At 54.4% G+C, this 11,334-nt stretch overlaps 1 protein-coding gene across 1 annotated transcript; it reads left to right on the forward strand.

Moving 5' to 3' along the window:
* The first annotated feature begins 190 nt into the window (after positions 1-190).
* Positions 191-10,766, forward strand: Tomm40 (translocase of outer mitochondrial membrane 40). Its single transcript, XM_021642197.2, has 10 exons — positions 191-336; positions 460-738; positions 1,369-1,436; positions 1,796-1,888; positions 4,061-4,162; positions 4,242-4,347; positions 8,472-8,594; positions 8,708-8,784; positions 8,897-8,999; positions 10,204-10,766. The coding sequence occupies exons 2-10, from the start codon at positions 465-467 to the stop codon at positions 10,341-10,343; spliced, it is 1,086 nt and encodes a 361-aa protein (XP_021497872.1). The 5' UTR covers positions 191-336; positions 460-464; the 3' UTR covers positions 10,344-10,766.
* The last annotated feature ends 568 nt before the right edge of the window (positions 10,767-11,334 follow it).

The following is an 11,334-nucleotide window of genomic DNA, read 5'->3' on the forward strand; positions in this document are numbered from 1 at the left end:
TGTCGACGAATAGCGAACTAGCGCCCGGACCCGCGGCGCCGCGCACCAATGGGCACGGAACAGACGAGCCAATAGGAAGGGCGAGGAAGCCGCGCTGATGGACTGCGATGAAGAACCAATAGAAATGGGCATTTCAGCGAGGTCGGCGGAACTTCCCGCCAAGCCTCCAATAGGATCTCCAGCTTCTCTGACTGTGGGCTGATCCCGAAGGAGCCTGACCCAATGGGCTCCGCGGGGCGGAGAGACGGCCGCGGCGGCGGCAGCGGGTTAGGTTGCGCGTAGCGCACGGGGTAGGAGCGGAGCCCGGGCCGGGAACAGGCGCCGCCGCCGCCGCCAGTGAGCACCGAGTCCGAGTCGGGTGGGAAGTGACTCGGGCCGCATGCGGGCGTGTGCGTGTGTGTGTGCGTGCGTGTGTGTGTTTGGCCCCTGACCTCTGCCCTCTGACCTTTCCCCTCGCAGATACCATGGGGAACGTGTTGGCCGCCAGCTCTCCGCCCGCAGGGCCACCGCCGCCTCCTACGCCGTCCCTCGTGGGGCTGCCGCCGCCGCCGCCTTCGCCGTCGGGCTTCACGCTGCCGCCGCTCGGAGGCGGCCTGGGCGCCGGGTCGAGCGCGGGCCGCGGTTCGGAACGGACTCCCGGGGCTGCGGCGAGCGGCGCTGCGGCGGCCTCGGACGATGGTTGCTGCGGCTGCCTGCCCAACCCGGGCACGTTCGAGGAGTGCCACCGGAAGTGCAAGGGTGAGGGACGTCGGGCCGGGGTCGCCCGAGGGAAAGGGGGAAGACCCCCGCAGGATTGGCGTGCGTCGCTGCAGTCACTGAACAGAACGTTAGGAGTTGAGGGTGAAATGGGACTCTGGGACCTTGAACTTGGGGCTCAGAACTGCGATCAGATGATGGAAGAATGCCACTGCAGGAGAGAGAAAGAAGCCTTGGAGCACTGAGAGCCCGGAGACCAACCCCACCAGAGTCCGTAGTGTGATCAAGAAAGAAATTATAGCCCAAGGTCATGGTGTCAAGTGGTGTCCCCCAATGTACCCGTGAGAGCTGCAACCCAAGGGATCTGGATCCTGGCCCAGAATCATTTGATTATAAGAGGGGTACATTCTTATTTTTGATACTCAGACATGTGTTAACTTCTTAAGTGCTGGGCACAGTTCTGTGTAGTGAGGGCCCACCCACCATAGGGATGAGAAAGTTTCCTGAGTACAGGTGACTGCACTGGGTCTCACAAACCGGCAAAGGGCCTAGACCCAACCACTAAGTGGAGTTTGCTCTAGTGAGATTTTTTTCTGAGATGTCTCTGGCGAGAGCTTGGAATGAGAGGAAACTGCAGAGAATTTGGGGTGTGACAGCATCTTTCTTCTGCAGAGCTGTTTCCCGTTCAGATGGAGGGTGTCAAACTTACAGTCAACAAAGGGTTGAGCAACCGTTTCCAGGTGAGTCTTTCTGGTGCGACCCTCCAGGGGTCATAACAGCCATACCCCTGTGTGCATCCAGTTCTTATGCAGCCACCTTCAAAGGAGTGTAGTGAGGAATGCGTAGCCCGACTCAGCCCTATTTTCTCACCAGTAACCTTTAATCTCATCCATCGGGTCAGGCCTGGTGTTTTGTTTTATCCCCTTGGATGGAACCCTGGACATCAATGCTAAGTATGCCCTGTCACCTGCTGTTAGCTCGCCAGCCCCACACTGCTGGTTTTCATCCCCTAGCCAGCCCAAAAACTCTGTGTTTGCATCCTCAAATGGATAGATACACTAGCCTTGCCAAGACTCCCCAACTCACTCTTTTCTTCCAGGTGACCCACACAGTAGCCCTTGGCACAATTGGGGAATCCAACTACCACTTCGGGGTCACATATGTGGGGACGAAGCAGCTGAGTCCCACAGAGGTAAGGCTCCTGTAGTGGGTCTAATAGCAAATCTTCCATTAAGGAACCTGGTAGTCTAGTGACAGGCTCGGGGTTCGGCGGTGAGGAGGTGTTGGGACACAGGTCGTTCCTTCCTGCAGCAGTATTCCTAACATACTATTCTTTATCTTGTCCTTGGCTGGGTGATGCTGGTTGCAAGGGGCCAGGGGACCAGGGTGACCTGGATGCTGGGAGCCAGGTATAGGAGCTGGAATGTCAAGCTCTGTGCTTGAATGTTCTCTAGGGGGCGCTAGAGAGCTCTGACAAAGGGAAAACAGGATCAGGTGGATGCTTCAGGTCTGTTCCTCATGCTGCCGTAGCAGAGGGATGGATAATGGAGTGGGGAGTTCTGAGGAGGTACTGTTTTGGAGACAGGATCTCATGTGGTCCCAGGCTGGTCTTGAGCTGTGGCTGAGGATAACCTTAAACTGTCAGTCCTCCTGTCTTTACCTCCCCTAGTGCTGGGATTTCAGGCATAAGTCATCATGTTCGGTTTCATCTGGTGCTGGGACTTGAACCTAGGCATGCTAGACAAGCACTCTCACTGACTGAACTACATCCTCAGCACTTGACCTGTGTGCAGATGCCTTGGAAAGGCCAGAACAGAGCATTTGGTCTAAAAGCTCACTGTTTAGACTGGATAGGCTGGCCAGCCAGCTCACAGGGCCCACCTTCTCTACAGTGTTGGAGCGGCTTATTATACAAGTGCTGGGGATTTGGGCTTGGGTTTTCGTGCTCGGTGTAGGAGTGCCGGGACCTGATCCACCTCTCTAAGCTCTGGCTGAACTGGAAGGCCCTCTGTAAGCCAGGCTGGAGGCCAACTCCGAGGGCTTCTTGCCCTCTTGTCTGTCTCCCGAGTGCCGCGATTAGAGGTGTGTGCCACCACACCTGGTACTTTTTAAAATCAAAGTCACAAGTCTGGCACCACCACCTGCAGATCAGCAAGGAATGAAGGCCTCCCCTGGAGCTTATTAGAGTAGCAAGGGTCCCTGCTTGGCTCAGCCCATTTGTCATAGTGCCCTAGTGTTGCAAGGCAGAAAAGGCCTGAGCTGCACTTGGAATTGCATTTGTTTGTTTGGGGTTGTGCTGTGGAGGGCAGAAGACACCTTGCAACAGTCATTTCTTTCCTTCCACTTGTGTGCTCTGGGAAATGAACTTATGTCCTCAGGCTTGGTGACAAGTGCCTATGCCTTCCCGCTGACCCATCTCATTGGATCCTCAAGTGAAACTGGTAGTTATCTAAGAGTCGAAGCTGCAAGGTGACATAGCTTGTCAAGTCAAGGGTGGACTGGCCTGTAATAGTGGAGAGAAGGAAGTTTGGAAAGACCGCCATAGAGGTCATGTGTTGCCAGCATGGAAGTGGAGCCAGCTCAACCCCAGCTAGGTGTCCTGACACATGCTTGTCATCCTAGCACCTGGGAAAAGCTGTGGCAGAAGGATGAGGAGTTCCAGGCTACGTAGCAAGACCTGCTTCTATAAGTAAACATACAAACCAAGACACAGGCAGATGGGCCAGACCTGTAATCCATCATTGAGGAGGTCATGGGCAGCCTGAGTGACAGTAGCTAGTGTGGTGACTGGCTCTAGTCAGGGTGGCTCAAGCTGCAGTCAGCCTGGGGAGAGGAACTGAGAAAATGCCACCACCAGGCTGCCTGTGGAGCGTTTCCTCGACTGATGATGGAGGGGGGAGCGCCCAGCCCACTGTGGGCACTGCTGCCCTTGAGCTGGTCCTGGGTGCTCTGAGAAAGGCCTAAGCAGGCCAGTGAGTAGCACCCGTCTGTGGCCTCAGCTCCTCCACAATCCTGCATTCAGTTCCTGACTTCCCTTGGTAATGTGCTGTGGTGTGGAGCTGTAAGCTGAAGGAAATCTTTGTTTCCTCAATTAGCTTTTGGTCCTGGTGTTTATTCCAGCAATAGCAACCTTAGTTAAGATTGTTTAAGGCCACTCTAAGCTACAGGAAACCCTATTTCTCAAAAGCAGAAGCGACTCCTCCACAGACTGTCTGCCTGGCTGTGGGGTGTGTCACTGAAGTCGTGCCCCAAGAGGGCGCTGTCTAAGCACTGAGGCCCTCAGAATCCAAGCCTCTTGCTTAGACTGACTGCTTGCCTTGTGCACACAAAGCCTCTGACCTCTAGGCTGCCCTCTGTCTTACAGGCGTTCCCTGTGCTGGTGGGTGACATGGACAACAGTGGCAGCCTCAATGCACAGGTCATCCACCAGCTGAGCCCAGGCCTCAGGTCCAAGATGGCCATCCAGGTGAGTCATGTGTGAGCGTGGCCTGCCACCCCTACAGGTGCCCCTCATCCGTGGCCCTCACATGGCCCTTCTCCCACAGACCCAGCAGTCGAAGTTCGTGAACTGGCAGGTGGATGGGGAGTACCGGGGCTCTGACTTCACGGCTGCTGTCACGCTAGGCAACCCAGATGTCTTGGTGGGTTCAGGTAAGAGGTGGAGCCTCACAGGTGGTCATGAAGCCTTAATCCAGCTCCCCTTTCCCCACAAGGCTCATGGCTTTGTCTCTTGGGACCTCCCGTGGTTCCCTCTGAGAGGTGGCAGGGTAGAAGTGACTTGGGATCCGTGGGTGGAGACATGAGCTTGTCCCAGCACTCACAAGCCTGGGGCAGGGCAGCATGAGTTTCTGGCATCCTGAGCTACGAATCCCTCTCAAAAAAGAAAAATGAAAAGCCAGGTATTGCCACAGCTTTAATTCCAGTACTACTGGGGAGAGTCAGAGATGAGGGCTGGAGCTCTGTGAGGGAAAGGCATGTGCTTTTTATTTGTTGTGTGTGGTACTTGCTACATGTGTGTCAGCACTTGAAGTGTGCCCACTGCCCTCAGGCCAGGAGAGCCTGTCCGGTCCCTTGAGGCTAGAGTTACAGACGGCTGTGAGTCACCTTGTGGGTGCTGGTGGAATCTGGATCTTCTGAGAGCTGCCAATGCTCTCAGCTTAACCCCTGAGCCATTGTTCTGGCCTGGCGGAACATACCCTGACACCCAGCGTTAGGGAGGCCACAGCAGTGGATCCCTTGAGTTTAAGTTTGGCCCGGCCTGCACAGTGAAATAAGCAAGCAAACAAAAATGGGTGTAGTACAAACATACTGGTCAACCCCTCAGGAAGACTGGTGCAATGGAAGGCCAGTCTGCTGTGTTTTCTGTTTGCTGTGGTGAGGCACCTTGACTAATGCGGCTTACAGAAGGAAGGGCTGGAATTCTTTAAAGATCCAGAGGGATAAGAGTTTGTCATGGCAGTGAGATACAACACAAGTGGCAGGCCTGGCAGCAAGAGCAGGGAACAGACCACTGGAAAAGCCTAAGTCTTTGAAACTTCAGAGTCTTCACCCAGACTTGCTTTCCTCAAGCAGGCTGAGCCTGGGCCTCTCCAAACCGCACCACGCAAGTGGTAGGATGCCTGAGACCATGGGGACATTTCTCATTCAAACCTCCACACCTGGTATATGCAGTGAAAGCTTGTCTCCCCAAAGAAAGCAGAAAAGGGATGGTGTGTTAGGTAACTAGAGGCATATGGCGTGCGGGTAAATCGCCTGGGTTCCATGCTCACGGGGCAAAACAATACAGCACCATTAGGCAGGAACTGTACTTGGGGACCATAGTTCAGCCCTGGACTGCTGCTTTCACAAGCCCAGCCGTGCAGACCCAAGCGACACTGGTGAAGCTTGGTGGGCTCAGTGCCTATGAGGTTAGTCATGTGCTCCAGTGATAGTTCTTAGTGTCAGTACTGTGGGGCTTGGACTAAGGGGTGTTAGTCATGGAACAGGGCACAGAATGGCCATGTGCAGACAGAAAGATAAAACAAAGATGAGTATGGATGACTCTTGATGCCTGGCCCCTCTGCGCTCCTTTTTTGTAGTGGGCAGGAGTTGCAGACCACCTGTGTAACCGCCCATGAAATGGGAGCATACTGAGCCTGCCCATACAGTGTAGTTAAGCATTGATGGCACAGTGAACAGAAGCCCTGAGTCCACCTCTGGCGAATGTCCATCCCCAGAGCATGGACCTCCAGATAAAAAGGTAGAGATAGTGGGTGTGACTTAACACCTGCCCAGATCTGGCAGTGAGGGTGGCAGGCCAGGGCTTGGTGGTGTGGTGCTCGCAAGGACCTGGGTTATGGTCACAGCACATAAACAAGGTGTTTTGTGTTGTCTTTGAGACAGGGTTTGGCTGTCCTGGAACTCACGCTGTAGACCAGACTGGCCTCAATCTCAGATCCGCCTGCCTCTGTGTCCCAAGTGCTGGGATTAAAGGCGTGCACCACCACAACCCCAGCAACTGATTACATCTCTTCTTTATCATTAGTGTGTGTCAGTGCATGCCACGCGTGTTTGCAGAGGTTAGAGGACAACTTTGTGGAGTTGGTTCTCCTCCTACTGTAGGTCCCAGGGTTACACTGCACGCTCTTTTACCTTCCGGGCCATCTGGCTGGCCTAACTATGATGGCGTCTAATAAGGGGCCTCACCTTTACTGGGGTGACCCAGACAGCTTCTCCAAAACAACGCAAGTGCTTAAAGCAGAAACAGAAAGGGTGACCTTCTGTTTGTTTTTATTAAAAGAAGGTATTCCTAGCATGTTAGGGATGGAACGGTCTCTGCTGGAATACAGAGCCACCTGCCCTGCAGAGTGACTGTCAGCCAAGCAGGCATTGTGGTGCACAACTTTAATCCCAGCACTCAGGAGGCAGAAGCTTGGATCTCTGAGTTCCAGGACAGCCAGGGCTGCACAGAGAAACTGTCTTGAAAAGCCAGATACCTGCCTTAGAAATAAGCACACAAATAAATAATTAAAGTTTTTAAGAAGCTGTCAGCCTACATCAGGCACAGGCAAGTGTTCTACCACTGAACTATGCGCTTCCAGGCTTTCAGCCTCAGGACATGACCTTGACTGTACTTGGATGGGTAGTAGTTAGCCATAGATAGGCCCTCCAAGTTGTACCATCAGAGGCCCTGCTTTTCCTACCGTGTTTGTCTGTACTAGTCCCTGTTGCAGGACAGGAATTTTGACTACAGCAGCGGTTCCCAAAACAAGGCCTTTCTGTTACGTACAAAGAAATATATGAAGATATTTCTGATGGGTTCTGGAACCAATGGGAAGACTGAGGAGTTCCTGGGGAGAGCCAAGGCCAGGTGGCTGCCCAGGTGGGCAGGCTCCCACGGAGCCATAGCCTGTCTCCCTGCACAAACTTTCCAGAGGAGTATCTGGCAGAAGAGTGGCCAGGACCACTGTGGACCAACTTGTGTGAGCTGGGGCCCAGAGTCCCAGCCAGGGCCTCGGTGTGCTGAGTTGTCTGACCATGGACAGGGGCAGGTACCATGGGCTCTTGAGCCAGCCGGAGTGTTCTCTCAGTGAGCAGGTGACCATTAGCTTCAGGACAAGATCAACTCAATCCCAGCATACCTCTGATCACCACTATCAACTCATCTGACAGACAGCAAACTGAGAGCTAGAGTCCTCTGAGTAGCCATTTATGGACGGCAAGTTCAAGGCAGAAGTCCCTTCTCCGACCCCCAGGGACCAAGCCGCTCTCTACCTATGGCCTCCTCGTCCTCACAGGCGTAGCCTCTCCAGAGGCCTCACAGCACATTCAGGGAATCTCGCCAGAGCATATACTGAGAACCTGCCACAGGTCCCCAGTGCTCCGGGAGGATCCAAGCTCCTCACATTAGTTTGTGGTGCCCTGTGGGTTGGCCCCAGCATAAAGCAGCCATGTCCTCTAGATTGACGCTGCCACCAGAGCTTTCCCCCTACTCTCCTGGCCAAACATCTACAGAATGTTCACCAGATACTGAAGCCACCACTGAGACACCTGGTCAGCTTATCCACCCAGCCAGCCCCTCTCCTAGTGGGCTGAAACTGAAGTCTGAATCACAGTGGATCCTCTTAGAGAGTCTGTGGGGCTTTTCCAGCCAGCATCCATCTTAGGGATGCCTTGAGCACATGGACTCCTGTCCAGCCTAATATATAGCCAGGTTGTAGGTGCCTCAGCCCAGCTTTGACCTTAAATTCTGTTTTTTGTTTTTTATGTGTAATGAGTATTTGAGTATTTTGCCTGCACTTAAGTCTCTGTGGCACGCCCACTCTTCTGCCAGATACTCCTCTGGAAAGTTTGTGCAAGGAGATAGGCTATGGCTGTGGGAGTATGCCCACCTGGCCTTGGGCTCTCCCCAGGAACTCCTCAGTCTTCCCATCTGTTCTGGTCCTTTCTTTTTTACTTTCATTTTTTTCTCTTCCATTCAAGGGGTGAAATTCAGAGCCTTATTCAGGCTAGGCAAGAATTCTACTGTTGAACCCTGCCTCCAGCCCCCCTTCCCAGTTCCCTGCCCTCACCTTTAAACCAGAGTGCCTCAGAGCCTTGGCCTGTGAGGCAGAGGGGCGTGCTTCCTGCTTGCCATGTTCTGTGAAAGGGCGGCTTGCCTCTTTGGGGGTCCTACTGCAGGAGAGGCAGAGCGAGGGATCGTGGCATGAGCTGTTGCAAGGGTTAGCCGGGAGCAGCCTCTGGGGAGGTAAAGGCAGGGCTGGGCTGGGCAGTCTGACCACTCTCTCCTCCTGCAGGAATCCTCGTGGCCCACTACCTCCAGAGCATCACACCGTGTCTGGCCCTGGGGGGAGAGCTCGTCTACCACCGGCGGCCTGGAGAGGAGGGCACGGTCATGTCTCTAGCTGGGAAATACACATGTGAGCCTGGGGCACACTGAGGAGGGAGGATGAGAGGGAAGAGAGCTGGGGACTGAACAGTAAGGCTCTGGTTTCCAGATGTCCCCAGTCCTCACCCAGCTCTGCTCTCCTAGTGAACAACTGGTTGGCGACAGTAACACTGGGCCAGGCAGGCATGCATGCAACGTACTACCACAAAGCCAGTGACCAGGTAAGCAGGAGGGAGCTCCTAGTTGTGAGTCCCAGGCTGGGTTTACCAGTGCTGTTGGTATGCCCAGGAGCCCTAATGGGTGGCCCATGTATTTGGGTCCTCCCTCCCCTAGCTGCAGGTAGGCGTGGAGTTTGAGGCCAGCACCAGGATGCAGGACACCAGTGCCTCCTTTGGATACCAGCTGGACCTGCCTAAGGCCAACTTCCTCTTCAAAGGTAAGGAAGGCCTCAGTTTCCCTCTAGCTGCCTGTGTGGTAGAGGCCATGGGAGATGGAGAAGATGAAAGTGTTCTTTGGGTGTATGAGGTGCTTTATACACCTCCAGATTGCTCGGGGAGGCTTGTCAAACAGTGGGACTCCCCCAGCACTTTACCCTGCTTCCCATCCCCATCTAGCAAGCTCTCTGCCCTTCTGCACTTGGCCTCCCCACGAATAAAAGGCACCAAGGGGAGATGCTGGCCCTCCCCCATTCACTCTCAGGATTTTATTGCTGTGATGAAATACCACAACCATAAATAACTTGGAGCAAAAGAGTTTTATTTTGGCTTACAACTCTCAAATCACACACCTGTCCCTGAGAGAAGTTGGAGCAGGAACTAGAGGCAGGAGCTGATGCAGAAGCTCCTTTGGGCTTCCTCAGCCTGCTTTTAGCCCCTTTGTACTCCACCCACAGTGGGTCCTCCCACAGCAGTCACTAATAAAGAAAATGCCCTACAGGCTGGCCTGCAGCCCTGTCTTACTTAGGAAGACATTTCTTTTTCTTAACTGTTTTAAAGATTTCTTTTTCTATTACGTTTACAATCTTCTGTCTGCATGTGCTCCTGCATGCCAGAAGAGGGCACCTCGTTATAGATGGTTGTGAGCCCCCATGTGGTTGAGCTCAGGACCACTGGAAGAGCGGCCAGTGCTCCAGCCCTTAGGGAGACATTTCTATTGAGCTTCCTTGGATCTACATAATTCTAGGATAGCCAGGGCTGCACAGAGAAACCCTGTGTAGAAAAATGACTAGCTTGTACGCAGCTACCCACCCCCCCAGCTGGGGAGCCTGGGTGGTGGCAGCCAGGTTCAGAAGCTCCTTCTAGGTCATGTCGAAATGGATGATGCTGAGCTTAGGGTGGCCGCCGTTCCCCAGGAGCTGTGATGCTTGTCTGGGGCTGCCGTGGCTGTGACCCCAGCAGCATCCCCTGTTGCGTGCTGCCTCTGTCCCAATCATTCTGTCCCTTTACATGATAGCTGAGCCGAGCCCGTCAGCCCCGTGTGTCTATGGGAGCAGCCATTCCCAGAGATCAGGGAACTGGAGAGGAGCAGGGCCGAGTAGCTGCTTGGCCTGTGACGGCATGTACTTAGAGGTCTGGTGTGACTACCATAGAGGTGACCAGATACATTGACTCACCCAGTCTCTGCCCACCCTTCACCCACAGGCTCTGTGAACAGTAACTGGATCGTGGGCGCCACGCTGGAGAAGAAGCTGCCACCCCTACCCCTGACACTGTCCCTCTGCGCCTTCCTGAACCACCGCAAGAATAAGTTCTTGTGCGGCTTCGGCCTCACCATCGGCTGAGCCCACCTGCCCTTCCTCTGCAGACATCGCTGGGCCGGCCGCCCTCCCCTCCTCTCCCCCCTCCCTCCTGGGGTTGGGGCAGTGGGAAGGAGGGGACCCACCCCACGCCTGAGGGTCCCCAGCGCCAGGGGACAGTGTCCAAGGGGCCTGGGTCCCGGAGGGAGTTCTGGAATCTGAAGGGCACTCGGCTGTGAGCGCCCAGGCAGAGGCGGCTGGAGGAAAGACAGTGATGTCCCCATCCTCCTGAGGACAGCAGAGGAGCGCCCCTGGCCGCCCCTCTCACTCCCCTCCACCCCTCCATAGAAATCATGTTTATAAGTTATGGAAGAACCGGGACATTTTACAGAAAAAAAAAACAAAACAAAAAAAACTTAAAAAACAAAAAATACACACGGAAAAAAAGGATCTGGGAGGCCTCCGTTTTCTCCAGTCACTGAGCTTGGCTTGCCAGTAGGTGGCACTGGAAAGCTTAGGAAAAGCTTGGCCATTCACACCCTTTGCTCTTGGGGACTTAAGGGGCAGACACATCACAGGACTGGCCTCACCAGGAGGGTGGCGCCAGGCCACTTGTCCCTGTGCAGCCTGACCAGGAGAGGTGGCATTGGACTTTGTCTCTGCAAACAGGGTGGGGGTAAGGAGAATGGGGCTCAGAAGCCTCCCTGTTCCAAAAACAGCTGAGGTGGTAGCGGGTGGGGTGGAGATTCCCGGTGGGAAGGTCAGAGGTCTCAGAAACTTCAGGAAGAAGCCAAGTTCCTGGAGGAACTTGAGCACAACACGGGAAGTGGCTCTGAGGGGAGGAAGGGGCTTTTGCAGTGTTGGCCTGCAGGTGGCGGGTCACCAAAGTGCTCTTCCACATTCCAGCGCCTGCTCTGAGGGGATGTGCTAACAGCCTCAAACTAGGCTCTGTGTTGGCGGCTGCGGCCATGCTTCTCGTGCCACCCCACTGGGAGTGTGTTTTGCCGAGCAAAGACTCAAACAAACTAGTCAATGT

The sequence above is a fragment of the Meriones unguiculatus genome, chromosome 1, assembly GCF_030254825.1.
Source record: "Meriones unguiculatus strain TT.TT164.6M chromosome 1, Bangor_MerUng_6.1, whole genome shotgun sequence".
NCBI lineage: Eukaryota > Metazoa > Chordata > Mammalia > Rodentia > Muridae > Meriones > Meriones unguiculatus.